Below are 24,073 nucleotides of genomic sequence, written 5' to 3' on the forward strand. Positions count from 1 at the left end.
AGTGTGCGGACTCTTATCTGGGAGAACCGGGTTTGATTCCCCACTCCTCCACTTGCACCCGCTGGAATGGCCTTGGGTCAGCCATAGCTCTGGCAGAGGTTGTCCTTGAAAGGGCAGCTGCTGTGAGAGCCCTCTCCAGCCCCACCCGCCTCACAGGGTGTCTGTTGTGGGGGAGGAAGGGAAAGGAGATTGTGAGCTGCTCTGAGACTCTTTGGAGTGGAGGGCGGGATATAAATCCAATATCTTCATCTACCTCACAGGGTGTCTGTTGTGCGGGAGGAAGGGAAAGGAGATTGTGAGCCGCTCTGAGACTCTTCGGAGTGGAGGGCGGGATATAAATCCAATATCTTCATCTACCTCACAGGGTGTCTGTTGGGGGGAGGAAGGTAAAGGAGATTGTGAGCCGCTCTGAGACTCTTCGGAGTGGAGGGCGGGATATAAATCCAATATCTTCATCTACCTCACAGGGTGTCTGTTGTGCGGGAGGAAGGGAAAGGAGATTGTGAGCCGCTCTGAGACTCTTCGGAGTGGAGGGCGGGATATAAATCCAATATCTTCATCTACCTCACAGGGTGTCTGTTGTGGGGGAGGAAGGGAAAGGAGATTGTGAGCCGCTCTGAGACTCTTCGGAGTGGAGGGCGGGATATAAATCCAATATCTTCATCTACCTCACAGGGTGTCTGTTGTGGGGGAGGAAGGGAAAGGAGATTGTGAGCCGCTCTGAGACTCTTCGGAGTGGAGGGCGGGATATAAATCCAATATCATCATCATCATCATCATCATCATCATCATCATCATCATCATCATCATCATCATCATCATCATCATCATCTTCTTCTTCTTCTCAAACTAGTTTGACCCCTCTGATCCAATTAATAAGGTTAAATTAGCTGCAAGAGCTGGTTTTATGGGCTCTTGAAAAAAACTTTTTAGTTTTGCCACCAGCTACTTTTTTTTATGTTGGATGGATGGTGTGTGGTTTGACTTTGTTGGACTGGATTGGCTGTTGCGGTTCTGTGACAAAAACCACCTCAAAGGTCATGAGTCCTACACATCTAGCTGCGTGTGACCCTCTTTCATTTGTGACTTTTTACCTCTGCCCCCATAGCTTTTCTCGGCGCTTCTTGTCTGACGTAGCGCCAGCTTGCTGTTGTTTTACCGTTGTTTCAGTTTGGCATTGGGATATTAAGCATTGTGTGTGTTTTAGGGGTATCTTTGTTTTGCTTTTAAGTAAATGTCGTACGCCACATGAGTGATGTGGGCTTTCTGGAAAAAGACTCATTGGGGAATTGTTTCCAGTGCCTTTGAACAGCGTATGGTCTGATTCAGTAGATTTTTAAATTACCGTTGGTCAATGAAATTTAAATGGCCCCCCCAAGTTAATCACAATCTCCTGTGCCCCAAATAGCAACAGACACTTAAAGTGAAATAGCGCCCTAGGAAATAATGAATCAAATGTGGTTTAAATAATATATTAGTAGAAATATATTTGGTGTACAGTTCGGTGTAGTGGTTAAGTGTGCGGACTCTTATCTGGGAGAACCGAGTTTGATTCCCCACTCCTCCACTTGCACCTGCTAGCATGGCCTTGGGTCAGCCATAGCTCTGGCAGAGGTTGTCCTTGAAAGGGCAGCTGCTGTGAGAGCCCTCTCCAGCCCCACCCGCCTCACAGGGTGTCTGTTGTGGGGGAGGAAGGGAAAGGAGATTGTGAGCCGCTCTGAGACTCTTCGGAGTGGAGGGTGGGATAGAAATCCAATATCTTCTTCTTCTTCTTCTAAATTTAGAACGCTATGCAGAAATTATTTTTTATTGGGATAATATTTGTTAAAAACTTAAAAGACAGGGGTGGGGAACAGTGGCTCTCCAGTTGTTGTTTTTTGCCTACAACTCCCATCAGCCCCAGCTGGTATGGCCAATGGCTGGGGCTGATGGGAGTTGTAGGCAAAAAAACATCTGGAGAGCCACTGTTCCCCATCCCTGATCTAGCACATACTTCCTTTACATAGTTTAAATTTAAGGGGGAGGGGAGGGCTGTCACACAAGGACCATTGTTCAAATGGCCGAGAGTCTGCTTGACATGCAGAAGGTCCCAGGTTCAATCCCTGGCATCTCCAGCCGAAAGGACCAGTGCTCTTGAGGACTGGTGTGGTGGTAAAGAGGGTCAGATTGGTATATGGAAGGGGAAAGGAAAGGTCCCCTGTGCAAGCACCAGTCGTTTCCGTCTCTGGGGTGATGTTGCTTTCACTCTGTTTTCATGGCAGACTTTTTAACGGGGTGGTTTGCCATTGCCTTCCCCAGTCCTCTACACTTTCCCCCCAGCAAGCTGGGGACTCATTTTACTGACCTCGCAAGGATGGAAGGCTGAGTCGACCTGGAGCCGGCGACCTGAAAACCCAGTTCCGACCGGGGATCGAACTCAGGTCGTGAGCAGAGCTTAGGGCTGCAGTACTGCAGCTTTAACACTTTGCGCCACAGGTATCTGGGAGACCCTGGTTCAAATCCTCACTCGTGCTGCGGAAGCTTGCTGGGCCTAACCTACCTCACAGAAATTGTTGTGAGGGTAAAATGGAGTAGAGGAGAATGACATAAGCCTCCGTGGGTCCCAGTGTGGGGAGAAAGGCAGGGTGCAAATTAATAAAACAAAATAAAATTGTCTGTTAGTCGGTACCCGCTAGGACCAATTGGGCTCGAGACGCTGCTTGGCATGCTGGGAAATAGAAGCTGGTTTTTGTCCCCCCCTCTCTAACGTGCTGTTGAACAAAGTAGGAGTCAAGGAGCACCTTTAAGACCGACAAACTTTTATTCAGAATGTAAGCTTTCGTGTGCCTGCACCCTTCTTCAGACGAGGAATGAGGTACAGTAAGCAGAGCCACACGTAGCTGGTGGGGTTTAGAGCGCAAAGTGGTGCAAAGTTAAAATCCGATAGCAGAACAGTAAAATTAACAAATTCAGAAAACCTTTGATCTGAGTTGCATTGGCGTGGGCAACCAATAAAGCGTTTAACATGTCAGAATGTGAGAATGTCTGTTAATTATTCTGTTGCTAATAAGCCTGACTCAAAATGAGGGCATTTCTTTCCCAGAAGTTTTTCCTGTCTTTTTAACCTTCTAACATGTAACATAAATATATACATCATTCTAGTTTGCCATTAGAAAAAAAATACATTAAAATATAGCGGAATCATAGAGTTGGAAGGGACCTCTAGGGTCATCTAGTCCAACGCCCTGCACAATGCAGGAAACTCACAAATACCTCCCCCTAAATTCACAGGATCCTCCTTGCTGTCAGATGGCCATCTAGCCTCTGTTTAAAAACCTCCAAGGAAGGAGAGCCCATCACCTCCCGGGGAAGCCTTTTCCACTGAGGAACTGCTCTACCGGTTAGGAAGTTCTTCCTAATGTTGAGCAGGAAACTCTTTTGATTTAATTTCAACCTGTTGGCTCTGGTCCTACCTTCCGGGGCCACAGAAAAGAATTCCACACCATCCTCTATAGGACAGCCCTTCAAGTCCTTGAAGATGGTGATCAGATCACCTCTCATCCGCCTCCTCTCCAGGCTAAACATCCCCAGCTCCTTCAACCTTTCCTCATAGGACTTGGTCTCCAGACCCCTCACCATCTTTGTCGCCCTCCTCTGGACCCGTTCCAGCTTGTCTATATCCTTCTTAAATTGTGGTGCCCCAAACTGAACACAAGACTCCAGATGAGGAAGATGGGTTTAGTATGTGTAATGAGTTAAACAGGCCAATATCCCACATTTGAGTATGTCAATCCAAAAAACACTATTCTGATACACTATCCTAAAAGAGAAATACACTGGCATACTGTGGACATATAGCCATACTTGGTGAAAGTGGGTTTAAATAGATTAAAAAAAAAAACCTGGCTTAACATGCTGTTGTCTTTTCTTTTTTTGGTCTTTTTCGGCAGGGTTTTCGCTGACCCCTAGATGAAGACGCGAGAAGTCAGCATCCAGCTGGCCACCGGCACACCGAGAGACGAGAGAGACGCGAGGGCGCTAGGACTCGATTGGGCCGCAGCTTCCGTTTGGCGGTGTGGGGAACGGCACTCTGTTTGTGCCCGCTGAGGAGCTTGGAGCTGTGGGAGCTTGGCTGCTTCCGGAAGCGATGCCGTTGGCAGAACTTTAATTGCATCGTCGGTTACCGAGCTCTCGGATCTGCCACCCGGATGGCCTCCCGCCCTAGCTGATGCGGCTGTTCCGCCGGAGGGCCCTTCCCGCCTCGTAAGACGTTGCCGCTCTCGACATTCTCCCCCTCCCTAGGACAGCTGGGGCGAAGGCCCCCCCGCCAGCCTCCCCCACGGCGCTGCACCCCACCGAACGCTGTCCCCCGAGCCCTCCCTCGGGACGCCTAGGCCCCTCCCCTTTGGAGCATTGCTCTGCCCCTGCCCCGCCCCCCGTGGCTTCGGCCCAGGCGCTGCCCCCTGCTGGCAGAGCCATGAAGCTGCAGGCGGTGATGGAGAACCTGCAGCGCCAGCAGCGGGCGCGGTTGCAGCAGGAGATGGAGGCCCGGCAGCAGCAGCAGGACCAGCTGCGGACAGCCCTCCCGGCGCCGGGCCAGGGCCCTGCTCCGCCGAGCTCAGGGGCTTCGGCCTTGCCCCGCGGCCCTGGTCAGGAACCTCCGGCTTCCGAGGAGGCCGGGGAGCTGGAGAGCGTCCGGATCCAGAGGGCCCAGATGGCGGCCCTGGCGGCAATGCGGGCGGCCGCCGCTGGCCTCAGCCAGTCTTCCAGTCCGGTGGCCTCGGAGGAGAGCCAGTCCTCGGAAGGGGAGGAAGAGGAGGAGCGCGGGGAGGAAGAAGAGGAGGAAGGCGAGGACCCGCGGGAAATGGGCTCTGAGGAAGACGAGGAGACGTAAGTACAGGCGGAAGGCCAGCTGGTGGGGGGTCTGAGGAGGAGGATTGACCTGTGTTGCCCTCCTCCCGAGTTGGGATCTGGACTGCCCTGTGCTGAGATCGAGTGCTGATTCTGGTGATTTCCCCCAAAGGGTGGCCCTTTCTCCCTCCTCACATGTAAGCCCAGTTGCCAGAGCCTGTGGCAGAAGAAGGAAGAATTTGGGATTGAATGAATGTTGTTTTTAAAAGGAGAAGAAGAAATTGGATTTATATCCCATCCTATACTCTGAATCTCAGAGTTCTCAGAGCGGTCGCAATCTCCTTTCCCTTCCTCCCCTCCCAACAGACACCCTGCAAGGCAAGTGGGGCTGAGAGAGCTCTCCCAGAACCTGCCCTTTCAAGGACAGAGTCTCAGAGTGGCCTATAATCTCCTTTATCTTCCTCCCTCACAAAAGACACCCTGTGAGGCAGGTGGGGCTGAGAGAGCTCTCCCAGAACCTGCCCTTTCAAGGAAAGAGTCTCAGAGCGGCCTACAATCTCCTTTACCTTCCTCCCTCACCAAATACACCCTGTGAGGCAGGGGGAACTGAGAGAGCTCTCACAGCAGCTGCCCTTTCAAGGACAGAGTCTCAGAGCGGCTACAATATCCTTTCCCTTCCTCCCCCACAACAGACACCCTGTGAGGTGGGTGGGGCTGAGAGAGCTCTTACAGCAGCTGCCCTTTCAAGGACAACTCTGCGAGAGCTGTGACTAACCCAAGGCCATTCCAGCAGCTGCAAATGGAGGAGTGGGGAAGCAAACCCGGCTCTCCCAGATAAAAATCGGCGCACTTAAATTGCTGCACCAAAGTGGCTCTCTGTTTGAAATGATTTGAGAATATTTAAGTCCAGTCTACCGGAACGGTGTTCTGCTTGCTTCTTAGAAATAAAATTGGCGTTGGGGAGGGGAGAGGCGCTCTCTGGCTCGACATTCTCCTTTGCTTTGAGGAGGCCCCGCCCTGATGGCAGTGGGGTCAGCAGGCAATAAAAAATGGGAGCGTGGGCTCCGAAAAACCGGTCTGACTTGTTTTTGCCTTGTGCGCCTGCGGGTGGGACCACCGCTGTACTTGTTCCCGGCCTGCTTCGAAATTTTCCAACCCGAGGACAGCGAAAGAAACAGAAAAAAACAAAATGCCAGTTTTGATTCCCCCTGCCCCGCCCCGATTCTCCTCCTGCCCTTCACTTGGTCTACACCCACCTCTGAGGAAGGAAACTTGGTTAATTTGGTTTTGAATTTTCAGATATCAATGCAGCCGGGGTGTGACTTGTCCTCAAGGATTTCCCAGACCCGGGGCGGCCAAACTGAGACTTTGGAGCCACTTCTGGCTCTTTTACACATATTGTGGGGCTCTCAAAGCCCCACCGCCCCGTCAGCCAGCTTGGAGAAGGCCTTTCTCTCTTTAAATCACTTCTCCGAGCTGAGCCGGTGGTTTTAAGAATGCATTGAAAGTTAAAGTGGCTTTCTTTCCACCTTCCTCCCTTCTTCCCTCCCTTCTTGCGGCTCTCAAACATCTGACATTCATGTCTTGCGGCTCTCAGACATTTATTTCATGTGGCTCTTACATTAAGCGAGTTTGGCAGCCCAGACTGTACTGGCTCGTGGTTAGTGTCAGAAAGGCAAGACCTGAGTCCGAATCACTGATTGGCCCTGAGACTTGCTGGGCTCCCTCAGGACAGCCGCTGTCAGAGCCAAGCCTACTTTACAGGGTTGTTGTGAGGGTAAAGTGGAGGAAGGGGGGGAGATAGCATTGCCAGCTCTGACTCAAGAAATATCTGGGGACTTTGGGGGCGCAGCCAGGAGACTTTGGGGGGCGGAGCCAGGAGCAAGGGTGTGACAAGCACGATTGAACTCTGAAGGGAGTTCTGGCCATCACAGTTAAAGGGGCCGTGCTCCTATTAAATGCTCCACTGGAAATAATGAAGGATAGGGGCACCTTCTTCTGGGGCTCATAGAATTGGACCCCCTGTGCCGATCCTTTTGAAACCTGGGGGGGCTTTTTGAGGAGAGGCATCAGATGCTATGCTGAAAATTTGGTACCTCTACCTCAAAAGACAGCCCTCCCAGAGCCCCAGATACCTATGGATCGATTCTCCATTATGTCTTAATGGGGACTGGGCTCAGTAGGGTATAATTGAGCGCTCAGTGGTCTTTCAACCCCCTCTCCCCTGTTTACTGAAGCAGCGGGAGGGCTTCCAAATCAGGGGATTGGCAACCCTAATTGGGAGAACCAGGAGACTCTGCCAAAGCGCATGGCGGGAGAGGGAGATCATAATCAAATGTCCGTTGCTATCCAAAGTGCTTTGTTCACGTTGTACTTGGAACTTCTGGAAGGGTAGACACCCTATCTATGTTTGGCTCTTTTATGCTTTCCTCCCAGGTCTCGCCCTTCTCTGGGCCAATTTTCCCTCCAAAACCTTGCCACCCAATCCGAGGGACAGAGGGGATCCTGGGAAACGTTGGCCTTCGGAAGCTACTCCTAGGCAGGCTTCTGGAGCCTGTAGGCCTCACTAGGCCCAGGATCGTGGTACAGGGTCACTCAAAGTTGCTACAGCAGATGGGAGATTCAAACCCACTCCGGCGTTCTGACCACTACACCGCTTTGGTTTTGTTAGGGCTGCCAAATCTCCCCCACAGCTGCCAGTGGAGGACTTTTTGGGAGCGTGTGGCTTGATGATGTCTCCCGGAAGTGACATGTCGCATGGGGCGTTCTAGGAATTTGATGGGAGCTCTGTGGTTTCGCACGGGGACGCTCTAGCAATTTTGGGGAGAGTTTTCCCCCCAATTGCAAGAGCATCCCCACATGAAACCATAGAGTTTCCAGTGAATTCCTAGAGCGCCACACTCAATGTACCCAACGCGATATGTTACTTCTGGGTGACATGGTTGCGCCATGTGGTGATGGGCTCTGTGTAGAGCCAGTTTGGTGTAGCGGTTAAGGGTGTGGACTCTTATTTGGGAGAACCGGGTTTGATTCCCCACTCCTCCACTTGCAACTGCTGGAATGGCCTTAGGTTAGCCATGGCTTTTGCAGGAGTTGTCCTTGAAAGGGCAGCTACTGTGAGAGCCCTCTCAGCCCCACCTGCCTCACAGGGTGTCTGTTGTGAGGGAGGAAGGGAAAGGAGATTGTACACTGTCCTTGGAAGGGCAGCTGCTGTGAGAGTCCTCTCAGCCCCACCCGCCTCACAGGGTGTCTGTTCTGGGTGAGGAAAGGAAAGGAGATTGTAGGCCGCTCTGAGACTCTGTCCTTGAAAAGGCAGCTTCTGGGAGAGCTCTCTCAGCCCCACCTCCCTCACAGGTTGTCAGTTGTGGGGGAGGAAGGGAAAGGAGATTGTAGACCGCTCTGAGCCTCTGTCCTTGAAAGGGCAGCTTCTGGGAGAGCTCTCTCAGCCCCACCCACCTCACAGGGTGTCTGTTTCGGGGGGAGAAGATATAGGAGATTGTAAGCCGCTCTGAGTTTCTGATTCAGAGAGAAGGGTGGTGTATAAATCTGCAGTCTTCTTCATCATCATCCTCTTCCCCGCCAGTAGGTTGGGGCCCGCCAAACCAGGGGATCCCCTGCCCCTAGTGGGAACGTGGGCGCTCTAGGTTTTGTTCAAAGATATCAGCTGGGGAGTCTTCTCTGTTCTCTCTCAGGGTGTGCCCTGACTTTCCCATCTCCCCCTTTCTAACTTCCCCCAGGAAAGGCAAGTGGGTCGAGGACGATTTTGAGGAAGACCTGGGAGAGGAGGAGGAGGAAGAAGAGGAGGAAGAAGAAGACTACGAGGAGGATGAAGAAATGGCGGAGGAAGGACTCTGCTCCGGAGAAGTAGCCCGCTCCAGCCCAGGTGCCGTGCTTCTCCGAAAACAGCAGCCCCCCCCACAGTACCGGGGGGAGGCTTCGAGGCTGGCAGGGGCTCCAGAGCGGCTGGCTTCCGGGGCTGCCCACCTGGGCCATGCACAGCTGCAGCCCCAAGCCCTGGATCACGGAGACTGGACGTACGAGGAACAATTTAAGCAAGTAAGTAACAGCCGGGCTTCTGTGCATGCCGGTAGGGCTTGATGGTGTAGGCCACGGATCCGGGGCTTTTTCTACAGCAGGAGCTCCTTTGCCTATTAGGCCACACGCCCCTGATCTAGCCACTCCTCCTGTAGTTTACAGTAGGCCCTGTAAGAAGAGCCCTGTAAGCTCTTGGAGGATTGGCTACATCAGGGGGTGTGTGGCCCAATATGCAAAGGAGTTCCTGCTGCAAAAAAAGTCCTGCGTGGACCTCACCTGGAACATCCACCTGTTGCGTTTGGCTGATGTGGTGGGGAAAAGAGGGAAGGGGAGATATTGGTCAGTATGAGACTTTGCTGCCGCGAGGTTGTTCGTACTCCGTGGCCCTCGGCGTTATCCAAATCAAATCGGCGTTCTCCAAATATTCATTGCTGTCAGATGGCTAGATGGCCATCTGACAGCAATGAGGTTCCTGTGAATTTAGGGGACGGTATTTGTGGGTTTCCTGCATTGCGCAGGGGTTTGGACTGGATGACCCTGGAGGTTCCTTCCAACTCTGTGATTCTATTCTGTGATTCTAAATCCTGCAACTGAGTTTCACAGGGAGCACTGATGTGTTGCGATGCGGGAAAGGGGACCGTGGCGGAGTGGGGGTCCCAGGTTCTGTTCCCTGTCTCCTCCAGTTAAAAGGATCAGGTAGAAGCTGCTGGGGAAGAGCTTCACCTGAGATTCTAGAGAGCGGCTGCCAGTCTGAGTAGACATAACCAACTTTGATGAACCAAGGGCCTGATTCAGTAGAAAGCCGCATTGTGTGTGTTAATGTGCGCACGGCTTGTTGTGCATAGTTTGGCGAATTTTATTTGTTGGTAGTTCCCTTTCAACGAGCGAACGTGTGTATTTGCTTTTATTCAGTTGTGGAGTGCAAAGTGGTTTACTTTTGTAATGACTCTCTCCTACGTGGCCACAGTGGCATGACAAAGATTTCTGTCCATCTGCTTTATATGTTTTGATTGTTTCCCTATTTTTTGTGGGGAAATATCTTCTTCTTGTTTGTCCGATCTTAGAGTTCAGCAAAATTCTCCCAGGGTGTTTGAACAATGGAGCCCAGAAGCAAGTATTTGGGGCGGGGGGGGGGGGGCGGGGAATGGTGAGAAAGAACAAACACAATAAAATTTAGAGCAGGGGTGTCAAACATGCAGTTTGGGGGCCGAATCAGGCCCCGGAAGGGCTTCTATCAGGCCCCCGAGCAACTGGCTTCCTTCTCCCTCTCTCTTGCTTCCTTCTGCATAACAGAGACTGACCAAGAGAGAGATCTTGGGGTCGTGGTAGATAACTCACTGAAAATGTCAAGACAGTGTGCGTTTGCAATAAAAAAGGCCAACGCCATGCTGGGAATTATTAGGAAGGGAATTGAAAACAAATCAGCCAGTATCATAATGCTCCTGTATAAATCGATGGTGCGGTCTCATTTGGAGTACTGTGTGCAGTTCTGGTCGCCGCACTTCAAAAAGGATATTATAGCATTGGAGAAAGTCCAGAAAAGGGCAACTAGAATGATTAAAGGGCTGGAACACTTTCCCTATGAAGAAAGGTTGAAACGCTTGGGGCTCTTTAGCTTGGAGAAACGTCGACTGCGGGGTGACATGATAGAGGTTTACAAGATAATGCATGGGATGGAGAAAGTAGAGAAAGAAGTACTTTTCTCCCTTTCCCACAATGCAAGAACTCGTGGGCATTCGATGAAATTGCTGAGCAGACAGGTTAAAACGGATAAAAGGAAGTACTTCTTCACCCAAAGGCTGATTAACATGTGGAATTCACTGCCACAGGAGGTGGTGGCGGCCACAAGCATAGCCACCTTCAAGAGGGGGTTAGATAAAAATATGGAGCCACTTTCAGGGCAAGTCCTTCCTCAGGCAGCTCACCAAGAGACTGGCAAGTCACAAAATAATTTTTTTTCCCCATTTAACAGTATATTAAATTGCATTTTTTCTAGAGTCTTTTTCAAGGTACTCCCATATATACTAACTAGAATTTCAATTTAATATATTGTTAAATGGGGGAAAAATTATTTTGTGACCTGCCGGTCTCTTGGTGAGCTGCCTGAGGAAGGACTTGCCCTGAAAGTGGATGGAAACATCTTTTGACGTCTCCAAGATTCAAAAACAAATGGCTTATATAAAACAAAAATATTGGTTTCGAACTCCTCAATCCCTTAAACTCCTATCATGGAAGGTTAAAAAGAGAATATCCTCAATGGCTATTTCTTCCATTCGTTCTAAATCCGGTACCTTGAAACATTCCACTAAGGATATTGTAGGAGTTTTTAAAAAATACTATTCATCTCTATATTCCTCCCAGCATCCAGCATCAGACCTTATTTCATCTTTTTTAGACACTCACTCAGTTATTAAGCCTGTTTCTCCTGAGGTTAAATCCCTTTTGGACAAACCTTTTACTGCACTTGAAATACAGGAGACTATCAAGTCTATGAAATCCAATAAATCTCCAGGCCGAGATGGCTTTATACCAGAATTTTATAAATTTTTTAATACTTTGTTGGCTCCCATCTTGGCGGACGCCTGTAATCAGTTTGTACAGTCTGGTTCTTTTCCAGTTACTTGGTCACAGGCAAAAATCATTCTTCTTCCAAAGAAAGACAAAGACTTGCTAGACCCTAGTTCATACAGGCCGATATCGCTCCTTAATTGCGATTACAAGATTTTTACAGCAGCCCTGGTGGCTAGGCTTAATACTTTTATAGGGAACTACATTCATCCTGACCAATCGGGCTTTATCCCACACCGTGAGTTAACGGACAATACTAGAATGGTCCTTGATGTTATTCAATACTGCCGGAAATTTAATATTGAGTCTTCCTTTATCTTGTCTATTGATTTTGAAAAAGCCTTTGATTCCGTTGAAGTTCCTTATCTTACAACCTTACTGCAGAAAATGAATTTTGGCCCGAATTTTCTGAAGATAATCCATTCTTTATATAAGTCGCCTTCTGCTATTCTTTCTATTAATAATTTGGATTCTGCTGAATTTAATCTTTTCAGAGGGACGAGGCAAGGTTGCCCCTTGTCTCCTCTGCTTTTTGCAATCGCAATTGAACCTCTTGCTAATGCTATCCGTAATACCAATATTATTGCTGGTATCCCTATTAGAAAGAAACAAATTAAGGTGTCTTTGTTTGCAGATGACCTAGTGCTTTTTGTTACAAAACCTAAGACTTCTTTACCAGCTGTCTTTGATTTATTATCTGTATTTTCTTCTATATCGGGTCTTCGAGTAAACCCATCTAAAACCATTCTTTATCCCATCACAATTTCAGATGCTCTCCAAGATTCCATCTACTCAAATTATCACTTCAAAAAAATGGATAGATATTGGACATATTTGGGGATCAATATACCTTTAAAATTGGGAGATATTTTTAAAGTCAATCATCATTTATTGATTAAGGACATTCTTACTATGCAAAAGAATAAAAATTCTTCACTCATTCCCTGGAATGAAAAAATTCAGATTATTAAATCTTTTATTTTCCCCAAATTTCTGTTTTTATTTCGAGCCATTCCTATTCTTATTCCTGAGGACTTATTTGTGGGTTGGCGTCGTTCGTTCTTAAGATACATTTGGAACAAGGGCTTATCTAGAATAGGGTATGCAACTCTTATTCGTTCTAAATCCTCAGGTGGTCTGGCTCTTCCGGATCTGCATAAATTTTATGAAGCTGCCATTTTAGGAGGCCTTGTCAGATACCATGATGCTGATTTAAATTCAGGCTGGAAGGTCCTAGAAGATACCTATCTAAATAACAAATCGTTTCAATCTACATTATGGGAAGTTCCAAAGAAGAGACCTCCTAATATCTCCTCCAACCTTTTCCTTAAAGCCATTTTTCAGATTTGGGACAAACGCCGCCTCTTTTTAGCCCCTCCTATGTCTCCACTATCTCATTTTATGGATGTTTCTTGGTTTCAACCGGGGTTTTTTTACAAGTCTTTTCCAATTTGGAAAAAATATAATCTTTATAGGTTTGTGGATATTTTGTCCAATGGAAAAGTGCTCGACAAAAAATCTTTAGAAGAGAAAACTGGTGGGACAAAAATCCCATGGTTTGAATACTTGCAAATTAACAACTTGGTGACATCACTCTCAAAGAAATACAATTTCAATCGACCTCTTACTTTCTTTGAATCCTTGCTACAATCTCCTTTTTTAAAGCGGAAGGGACTGATTTCATTTATCTATAAGGGTTTGCTAGACATTGATGCTGTTGATTTGTTATCCTATCAAGAAATTTGGCAAAGGAATAGTTCAATTAATTTTCAGGAGGATGTTTGGCAACAAATCTGGTCATCTCCTTCGTTTGTTTCAAAATCATTGAATATACAATTACAAACTCAAAAAATTTTGTTCCGGTGGTATTTAACACCTCAGAGATTAAGCCATATGGCGATAAATCAATCCTCCAAATGTTGGAAAAATTGTGGAGAGGTGGGCACATTTATACACTGCTGGTGGTCTTGCCCGAGGGTGCAGTCGTTTTGGGCAGTAATTGTGGCAAAAATCAAGGATATCACGGGCTATAGTTTACCCTTAAGATTGGAACTCATTTTGCTTGACTGTTGGAAAGGTATTTCTATTACTTCTCTCAATAAATCCCTGATATCCCTTTTACTAGCTGCTGCTAAAATGGTGTTAGCCCAATTTTGGAAATCTCCCAATATTCCTCCAGTTAAAGCCTGGTATGCTAAAATCTGGGAGGTCTATGCTATGGACAAGATAGCAGATAGTTTATGCAATATAAATAATTCAGAAGGTAACGATTCTCTGATGTACAAGTGGCTTCCATTTCTTAAATTTTCTTTTAGTCCTGTAGATCAGATGCGTACATGTATTCCTGGTAGATATTATGACATTATTAATTTGATGTAATTAACATATGGACAGAGTACTTATTTTTTAATTCAGCTGCCAAGTATGTATGTATGTGTGAATGTATGTATGTGTTGTTTTGTTTGTATTTTGTGTATATATATATATTCTGTTTTCTTCTGGTATGCTATGCTTATACACAATGAATGATTGCAGATACAGTCATTGATTGCTTTATTTGTATGTTTACTAAATTCAATAAAAAAGTTTTTGGACATTAAAAAAAAAAAAAAAAAAAAAAAAAAAAAAGTGGATGGAAACAGCAGTCTGGTTGTAGCCACACCAGTTTGGGAAGTGCAATCACACCTGCATTGGACTTCAGGAAGTCCTGCAAACGAAGAAGAAACATTGTATATTGTAAAATGAACTGTACAATAATTTTGTATATATGAAGCTGTCTTATACTGAATCAGACCTTTTGGTCCATCAAAGTCAGTATTGTCTTCTCAGACTGGCAGCGGCTCTCCAGGGTCTCAAGCTGAGGTTTTTCACACCTATTTGCCTGGACCCTTTTTTGGAGATGCCAGGGATTGAACCTGGGACCTTCTACTTCCCAAGCAGATGCTCTACCACTGAGCCACAGTCCCTCCCTGAATTTATAAGCGAAAAATACTGTGGTTTAAAACTTTGTTTTCAATATATGTATGAGTTAAGAGCCCCGTGGCGCAGAGTAGTAGAGCTGCAGTACTGCAGTCGGAGCCCTCTGCTCATGACCTGAGTTCGATCATGGTGGAAGCTGGTTCAGGTCGCCGGCTCCAAGTTGACTCAGCCTTCCATCCTTCCGAGGTCGGTCAAATGAGTCCCCAGCTTGCTGGGGGGAAAGTGTAAATGACTGGGGAAGGCAATGGCAAACCATCCCGTAAAAAGTCTGCCATGAAAACGTGAAAGCAATGTCACCCCAGAGTTGAAAACAACTGGTGTTTGCACAGGGGACTTTTGTTGTTGTTCAGCTGCATAGTCGAGTCCGATTCTTTGCGACCCCATGGACCAAGACGCTCCAGGCCCTCCTGTCTTCCACCCTGCTCCGAAGTCTGCTCAAATTCGTGTTTGTTACATCAGTAACGCGGTCCAGCCATCTCCTCTTTTGCCGTCCCCTTCTTCTTTTGCCTTCTGTCTTTCCCAGCATCAGGGAGTGCTCCCTTCTCACTGGGTGGCCAAAGGATTTGAGCTTCAGCATGTGACCTTCCAGGGAACAGTCAGGATTGATTTCCCTTAGGGCTGACTGATTGGATCTTCTTGCAGTCCAAGGGACTCTCAAGAGTCTTCTCCAGCACCACAGCTCAAAAGCATCTATTCTTCTGCGCTTGGCCTTCCTTATGGTCCAGCTCTCACAGTCATACATTACTACTGGAAATACCATTGCTTTGACTATGCAGACTTATGTTGGCAGGGTGATGTCTCTGCTTTTTATTATACTGCTCAGTTTGGCCACCGCTGTCCTCCCAAGGAGCAAACGTCTTTTGATTTCATGGCTGCAGTCACCATCTGCGGAGACCTTGGATCCCAGCAATGTGAAGTCTGTCATTACCTTTGCCTTTTTATTAAAGATAAAGCACAGGGGGACGACCTTTACCTTTTTATTAGTTAAAGCTCGCTTGGAGTGTTCTGAGTTATATAGCAGGGGTATGAGCTCTCTAGTTTCACATGATTCTGTGAATTAGGCAGGGCATGATCGGGAGGGCAGGAGGGGTTGCATCACGACTTAGTTCTCGTGGCCCTTTTTTTTTTTACACCCCCAGGGAAATGCCGATGGCCACTTTGGGGTCAGGTAGCAGTTTTTCTGCAGGCCAGTTTGGCCAGGGACCCTGGAGGTTTTTGCTGTCTTCTGGGCATGGAGCAGGGCTCACTGGGTGTGTGTTGTGTGTGTGTGTGTGTGAGGGAGATATTTGTGAGTTTCCTGCACTGTGCAGGGGGTTGGATTAGATGGCCCCGGAGGTCCCTTCCAACTCAACGGTTCTGTGATTCTTGTCTTTTACGGCATGCTCTGAGTATCTTCGTAGCTACGAACCCAGCTCTGAATTTTTCCATTTTGTAATTTGCTGGTGACGGGGTGGGGGGTGGTGTGAGCGGGACGGAGCTTGCTGGGCTGGAAACATTTCGGCCTGGGGCAGAACCGGCTGGAATCAGCCGGGTCCTTCTGGAAGAGGCCGTAAAAGAGCAGCTGTTTGGAACCAGCCTGATCTGTGGGCTGTTGACTACATTTTGCACGCGGGAGTTTCCCCTCTGCTGCTTTGATTTTTTGTGTGCTGGTGTCAGAAGACATGCATGACCTCGGGGACTGTGCCATCTTAGGGGTAGGCAGGACCCTTTTTTTGTAGCAGGAACTCCTTTGCATATCAGGCCACGCCCCCGATGTCATCGATCCTGCAGGAGTTTACAGGACTTTTAGCACAGGGCCTACCGTAAGCTCCAGGAGACTGGCTACATCCGGGGTGTGTGGCCTAATATGCAAAGGAGTTCCTGCTACAAAAAAAGCCCCAGGGGTAGGGAAGCCCCCCCCCTTTAGATAAGAAAATAGGGGGTAGGTAGGGATGGAATTCTAGCAGGAACTCCTTTGCATATTAGGCTACGTCCCCCTGATGTAGCCAATTCTTCAAGAGCTTACAGAAAGAGCCCTGTAAACTCTTGGAGGATTGGCTACATCAGGAGATGTGTGGCCTAATATGCAAAGGAGCTCTTGCTAGAATTCCACCCCTGGAGGTGGGTTATAAGTAGAGCTCAGCATCTTTTGAGTTATGCCCCAGTGAAGCTCCCAGTTGAAGATGAAGATATTGGATTTATATCCCGCCCTCCACTCCGAAGAGTCTCAGAGCGGCTCGCAATCTCCTTTCCCTTCCTCCCCCACAACAGACACCCTGTGAGGTGGGTGGGGCTGGAGAGGGCTCTCACAGCAGCTGCCCTTTCAAGGACAACCTCTGCCAGAGCTATGGCTGACCCAAGGCCATGCCAGCAGGTGCAAGTGGAGGAGTGGGGAATCAAACCCAGTTCTCCTAGAGAAGAGTCCACACACTTAACCACTACACCAAACTGGCTCTCCAATTGCCCAATCAGCTCTCCAATTGCTCTGCAGTTGCCCAATCAGCCAACTTGGAAAAAGCATTTCTCTCTTTAAATCACTTCGCCAAGCCAGCTAGCAACTTAGAGAACGCTTTTAAAGTAAAAGTTGCTTTCTTTTCACCGCTCCCTCTCCCCGTTGTTGTTTTTTTTGTTAGTGCTGCAAAAGCCAACTTTGAGTATGAAAAGAAGCTCTCGGGTCTTGGGAGTGAACGCCTGGGAAGAGTGTTGGATGCTGTTGCAGAAATTTGGGATCCTCAGGAACGGCTAAGGCTATTTTGTTTGGGGGGGGGCGCCTTTGCTTCCTGTGTAGCTGTTTCCAAGCCGCACGGGTCTCTTCTTAGTCAGAGCGACAGGCAGAAGCATGCTGCCAAAGTGGGCATCTGCCCAATAGAACGGAGAGCTGTCTGGAACGTGGCACATGCTTCCGAAACCAAAATAGAATCCAGCAGCCCCATGAAGACTAGAAGGCCCTTCCAGGGAGATGGATCAAGGTGGATCTGCCATGTTAAACGTTCCTGTAGTTGTAGAAAAAGAGCCTAGAATCCAGCAGGACTGTCAAAACCTGGGGTGGCCAAACTGTGGCTCGGGAGTGTGTGGCCCTCCAAGCTCCCCCTTGCCCAATCAGCCAGCTTGGAAAAAGCATTTCTCTCTTTAAATCACTTTGCCAAGCCAGCTAGCAACTTAGAGAACGCTTTTAAAGTTAAAGTTGCTTTCTTTCCACCTCTCCCTCCCCATCTATTTGCCTTCCTTCCTTCCTCTCTCCCTGCCCCCCTCCCCTTCCCTTCCTTTCTTCCATCTTGCAGCTCTTAAACATTAGACATTTATTCTGTGTGGCTCTTACATTAAGTAAGTTTGCTCACCTCTGGTAAAATAAGACTGCAGATTTATACCCCACCCTTCTCTTTCAGAGTGACCTACAATCTCCTTTATCTCCTTCCCCCACAACAGATACCCTGTGAGGCGGGTGGGGCTGAGAGAGCTCTCCCAGAAGCTGCCCTTTCAAGGACAACTCTGTGAGACCTATGGCTGACCCAAGGCCATTCCAGCAGCTGCAAGTGGAGAAGTGGGGAATCAAACCCGGTTCTCCCAGATAAGAGTCCATGCACTTAACCACTACTCCAAACTGGCTCTCAAGTTTGACTCTCTATAGTGAGTGCCCAGGTTTCTGCAGAGAAGCCTCTCAACTCCAACCGCCTGGATGGCTTTTGGTGCACGCACGGGGTATAAACAGCATGTGGGGCCGCTTTTAGCTGCGGCTTCAGCCTTCCAGTTTTGCCTGCCGTGTTTTTGCACACCAAAATGCTGGTCTGTGGGGGATGCTCAGATCCCCTCACAGTGTGAGAGCAGAGGACAACGCCCGGGTTTCTTCCAGCCAATTAGCGGGAACTGGTTTAGGCAACCGATGGGAGGAACAAAGCCCTGTGGGGAGAGCAAGGGAGCACCAATTTAACACCCCCCCCCTTTTAAAACCTTTCCCGTTCTTTCCGGCCACCCCACTCCCCCTGTTTGATCAGGCCCAGCCTGGGCATTCAGTCAGGAAAGCCTTCCAGCTAATAGAAGGAAATAGGTCTTTACAACCCCCCCCCTCCCAAGGGACTGACGCTCCTTTGATGTATGGGTTGTAAATACACTGGGAATTTCGGGGGGGGGGGGAATAGAAAGAGGTGTGTGTGTGTTTTTGGCCTAGCAGCAGATGGAATCCAGATGGAGTGGTGGGTGGGTGGGGGGAGACTGACTTAGACAGTTTAGCCGAAATATTTGTGTTCTGGAGGGGGTGGGGGAATCTAGCTCCTCTTTTGAAATTTTGATTTCTTAAAAAAAAAATTTTTTTTAAACAAAAAAATTGCGAACAAGCTGTCACAAAGCTCCGTTTCGGCTTGAAATTCTCCACTTGCAGGGAACGCGTGTCGGGACACCTCCCGAAGACTGACAAAATATGGTATAGATCGGGGGGGGGGCAACGGTAGCTCTCAAGATGCCTTTTTTTTTTTTTGCCTACAACTCTCATCGACCCCAGCCATTGGCCATGCTGGCTGGGGCTGATGGGAGTTGTAGGCAAAAAAAAACATTTGGAGAACTACTGTTGGCCACCTCTGGTATAGATCCAACTGAGCAGCCATGTTGGTCCCAAGCAGTAGAACAAAGTAGGAGCCAAGTGGCACCATTAAGACCGACAAAGTTTGATTCAGAACGTAAGCTTTTGTGTGCTAGAAGCACACTTCATTAGACATTGTGCTTCTAGCACACGAAAGCTTACATTCTGAATCAAACTTTGTTGGTCTTAAAGGTGCGACTTGACTCTGTGTGATTTCTCCACCTTCCTGATCTGGCCAGGCCTCTGCTCAGGGATAGGTGAGGCTTCAGCCTCTTTACTTCGGGTGGTGTAGGAGGATTCCGTCTCACTCAATGCAGAGGTGCGTCAGAGCAGCCCATCCTCAAACGAGTCTGCCTGTTCTGACACTGTATGAGTTGCCGCTCTGGCTTCTCCCACCTTCCAGCCGGGAGGTATCCTCAGCACAGAGAGGCATGTGGGAACAGTGTGGATTGGGCTCTTCTTTTGGGTTACCAAATCCATCTTTCTGCGGAAAACCTTTTTCCACCCCCCGTTGTGGCTCAGTTTTTAAATCTGGAAATGCCAGAAGTTTGGGGAGTGCTGTTGCGTAAAGGCCAAAGTGGGTGCGTGCTTTGCAGTGCGTTCATTTGAGAGCTTGGAGAGGCAAAGAAAATCTGGGGGAAGTGGAACAGGTACAGACTTGGGGTGACAAGACACTTGAGAAAACAACAGTGTTGGATGCAACCCAGAGGACTTTCTCCTAAGTGTATATTCACGTATAGCTTCTCTTCTTCCCCACCACCCCAGAATAATGACCACCAGTGCAAAGATCTAGTTTGGTGTAGTGGTTAAGTGCTCGAACTCCTATCTGGGAGAACCGGGTTTGATTCCCCACTCCTCCACTTGCAGCTGCTGGAATGGCCTTGGGTCAGCCGTAGCTCTGGCAGAGGTTGTCCTTGAAAGGGCAGCTGCTATGAGAGCCCTCTCAGTCCCACCCACCTCACAGGGTGTCTGTTGTGGGGAGAGAAGATATAGGAGATTGTAGGCCGCTCTGAGAATCTGTCCTTGAAAGGGCAGCTTCCGGGAGAGCTCTCTTAGTTCCACCAGCCTCACAGGGTGTCTGTTGTGGGGGAGGAAGGGAAAGGAGATTGTAGGCCGCTCTGAGACACTTTCCTTGAAAGGGCAGCTTCTGGGAGAGCTCTCTCAGCCCCACTCGCTTCACAGGGTGTCTGTTGTGAGGGAGGAAGGGAAAGGAGATTGTAGGCTGCTCTGAGACTGTCCTTGAAAGGGCAGCTTCTGAGAGAGCTCTCTCAGCCCCACCTGCATCACAGGGTGTCTGTTGTGGGGGAGGAAGGGAAAGGAGATTGTAGGCCGCTCTGAGACTCTGCCCTTAAAAGGGCAGCTTCCGGGAGAGCTCTCTCAGCCCCACCCACCTCACAGGGTGTCTGTTGTGGGGGAGGAAGGGAAAGGAGATGGTAGGCCACTCTGAGACTGTGTCCTTGAAAGGGCAGCTTCTGGGAGCGCTGTCTCAGTTCCACCCGCCTCACAGGGTGTCTGTTGTGGGGGAGGAAGGGAAAGGAGATTGTAGGCTGCTCTGAGACTCTGTCTTTGAAAGGGCAGCTTCTGGGAGACTCAGCCCCACCCACCTCACAGGGTGTCTGTTGTGGGGGAGGAAGGGAAAGGAGATTGTAGGCCGCTCTGAGACTCTGTCTTTGAAAGGGCAGCTTCTGGGAGACTCTTTCAGCCCCACCCACCTCACATGGTGTCTGTTGTGGGGGAGGAAGGGAAAGGAGATTGTAGGCCGCTCTGAGACACTTTCCTTGAAAGGGCAGCTTCTGGGAGACTCTTTCAGCCCCACCCACCTCACATGGTGTCTGTTGTGGGGGAGGAAGGGAAAGGAGATTGTAGGCTGCTCTGAGACTCTGTCTTTGAAAGGGCAGCTTCTGCGAGACTCAGCCCCACCCACCTCACAGGGTGTCTGTTGTGGGGGAGGAAGGGAAAGGAGATTGTAGGCCGCTGAGACTCTGTCTGTGAAAGGGCAGCATCCGGGAGACTCTTTCAGCCCCACCATCCTCACGGTGTCTGATGTGTGTGTGTGTGGGGGGGAGGTATAGGACAGGGGTGGCCAACAGTAGCTCTCCAGATGTTTTTTGCCTACAACTGCTATCAGCCCCAGCCAGCATGGCCAATGGCTGGGGCTGATGGCATTGTAGGCAAAAAAACCCATTTGGAGAGCTACCGTTGGCCACCCCTGGGATAGGAGATTGTGACCGCTCTGAGATTCAAATTATAGGGTGGGATATAAATCCAATATCTTCTTCTTCCTTCCTCCTCTCCCACATCTGATGTTCCTTCTATGTGGCTCTTACGTTAAGTGAGTTTGGCCAACCCTGATCTAAGATGAAAATGGCAACAGCATGTGAACGCTAAGATCCATGTTGGGAGACTCCTGGAGCTTTGGGGTTGGGGTCTGGGTAGGACGGAGGCCTCAGAGGGGTCCAGCACCACAGAGTCCCCCCCCCTCCAAAGTTCCCATTGTCTCTGATCTCTGTAGTCTGGAGATGAGCCATAATCCTGAAGGATCTCCAGGTCCCCTTGCGGCTAGCAGCCACTACCACTGCCCGGCACGTCCTGGAAGGAGCCCGAACCACCGTTCCCAGCCGCCGTGTTCCAAGCAGCCGCCGTACCAGGCTCACGGCGAAGGCCGGGTGAAGAAGTCAAGCCGGCGGCGTCTCTGCCAAGGCCTCCGCCCGGGACAGCCCCGGTGCTAACTTGGCAAGTCACGTCTGGTGTCTCCTCTTGGAGCTCTGTCTTGTTTACATTCCAGCGCTCCTTCTCCCCCCCCCACCCCACCCCAGGCATCTCCTTGCCTTGGCTGCGGCCAATCAGCTGGCGCTGGAGAGCGTTCAAGAAAAAAAGCCGGTCTCCTGGAGGGTGGCCAATGGTTCTGCCTGCCAGCACGCTTCGCCGAGCAACCGCTGGCTGGGATCCAAAGGTGACTCCGTCCTCAGACCTCTCTCTGAGACATCTGGCGTTCCCCGAATTGAGCGTTCTGGAGGCTTCCCTGCCCCGATTGCGTGCTGTGTTACTACGCCGCTGCGGGGCACTTGCAGAGAGCGCGCCGCGACACCGTCCGTGGGTGTGGCTTCACGGCCACTTGGGGCTCCCGGGTGGCAGGGTCGGATTAACGGTTCGGCCAAGTCGGCACCGGCCTGTGAGCCCCCACGCCTTTAGGGGCCCCAGGCCAACTCCCCCCCCCATTTCCCCCCCTGCTTGCAACCCTCCCGCCCTGCACGCGCAGCCAGCAACTGAGCTGCTTTTTGCTCGATTGGCGCGGCGGCTGCTGGCGTCGCCGCCAAGTTTGCCTCTCTCTGCCTCTCCCCCACAGCTTGGTCAAAGGGGCTTTGGAGAAGGGGCCTGCAGGGGCAGGGCAGGCACTCTGAAATAATTTGCGAGGGCCCCCCTGAGATTTCGACTGCCTAGGGGCCTCCACAGGGAATAATCCGGCACTGCCAGGTGAGTTAGAACACAGAGCGCTTCGGCATTGGCCCCGAATCCTCCGCTGGTGTGCAAAGCGCCGTTTCTGCCCCTTGAGCACCCTGGGCCTCCCCGCTCTGAAAACGTCAACTTAAATCAGCTGTTTACCAGCGAGCCGGTCCGTCCGGCGCTCCTCTCTGAACCACGGCCAGGTTTTCCAGCATGCAGACCATCTCTAGGACTGGGTAGCTCGTTCTTCAGAAATCTGAGGTGGCGGGGGAGAGAGATCTCGGCTGGCTGGCCAGAGTTCCAGCTCTGCACCACCACAGGCTGGATCGATAGGGTTGCCAGTACCCAGGTGGAGGCAGGGGATCCCCTGGTTTGGAGGGCCTCCCCCACGTCAGGGTTATCAGAAAATCAGGGGGGAGGGGTGGAGGAAACCAAAGGGTATAATGGAGAATTGATCCATGGGTATCTGGGGCTTTGGAGGGGCACCGAGTTTTCAGTATGATATCTGGCGTCTTTGCTCAAAATACACACCCACGCACAGCCCCGAGTTTCAAAAATATTGGACGAGGGAGTCCAATTCTATGAGCCCCGAAAGAAGGTGCCCCTCATTATTTCCAGTGAAGGGAAGGCATTTTAAAAGTGTGTGGTCCCTTTAAATGTAATGGCCAGAACTCCCTTTGGAATTCAGTCATGCTTGCCCCACCCTTGCTCCTGGCCCCACCCCGAAAGTCTGGCTCCATCCCCAAAGCTCCTGGATATTTCTTGAGTCGGACCTGGCAAACCCTATCAGCGATTGGGTAGGTGGTAGGATTGCCAAGTCCTTTGCAGCCTCCGGCACCATAGAGTTTTCCTCCGAAATTGCTAAAGCATCTGGGGAAACCATAGACTTTTCCCAGATGCTCCTAGAGCGACCGGCATGCGATGACACCGGCTCAGTGATGTCACTTCTGAGGATCCCTCGGCCGACCCAGTGTGGGCTGACGGCTTGGGAACCTCCAGGGCGGGAGAGCCCCCGCCTAGCCGGGGAACTTGGCAGCTTGTTCAATCCCTTTGCCATGTTCCTATTCTCTGCAGCTGTCCCAAGGTCTTTTTTTAGGAGGAGAGGGTCTTTCCCAGACCCAGGGATTCCAGAGATAGATTTACAGCCTGCAAAACCTCTGCCCTGCCCTTGAGTCAGAGAACAGAGCCTGTTCCCTGCGTTAATGTCGCTGGCGCGATGACGTCGCTTGGACGTGACAGCAGTGCGCCGGCGATGTAGCGCGCTGGCTGCCCGAGGAGCATCTAGGGAAACTATGATTTTTCTTAGACGCTCTAGCAGTTTGGGAGGGAAAACTCTATGGTACCATAGAGTGTTTCCTCTGAAATTGCTAGAGCGTCCAGGAAAACAGTTAGAGTTTTCCCGGATGCTCCTAGAGCAGCCAGTACACAATGTTGCCAGTGCGATAATGTTATCACGCCTCGTGTATGTGAAAACTGTCCACTGCTGGAGGCCGCGGGGGTCTTGGCAACTTTACATTATGCCTTAGTGAGGACCTGACCTCCTCCGGCTCCACCCCCCAATTCCCCAGGTCTTTCCCAGCTTGAAGCCGGCAACCCTAGGATTCCAAACCCTTTTAACGCTTTCTGGGGCCTGATTGGAAGCAAACTCAAGGGTTGGTTTGTGTC

General features: G+C 49.9%; 1 protein-coding gene across 2 annotated transcripts in view; it reads left to right on the top strand.

The window, feature by feature from the left end:
• The first annotated feature begins 4,224 nt into the window (after positions 1-4,224).
• Positions 4,225-24,073, top strand: part of ARID3A (AT-rich interaction domain 3A) — a 120,811-nt gene continuing 100,962 nt past the window's right edge. The window contains exons 1-2 of one of the 2 annotated variants that reach the window (XM_060232803.1): positions 4,225-4,869; positions 8,568-8,886. In XM_060232803.1, the coding sequence (XP_060088786.1) occupies positions 4,457-4,869; positions 8,568-8,886 (732 nt within the window). In that variant the 5' untranslated portion in view covers positions 4,225-4,456. The remainder of the gene's footprint in view (positions 4,870-8,567; positions 8,887-24,073) is intronic. The other variant, XM_060232804.1, reaches the window with a different exon arrangement.

Source organism: Heteronotia binoei, chromosome 2, assembly GCF_032191835.1.
Source record: "Heteronotia binoei isolate CCM8104 ecotype False Entrance Well chromosome 2, APGP_CSIRO_Hbin_v1, whole genome shotgun sequence".
Lineage (NCBI taxonomy): Eukaryota > Metazoa > Chordata > Lepidosauria > Squamata > Gekkonidae > Heteronotia > Heteronotia binoei.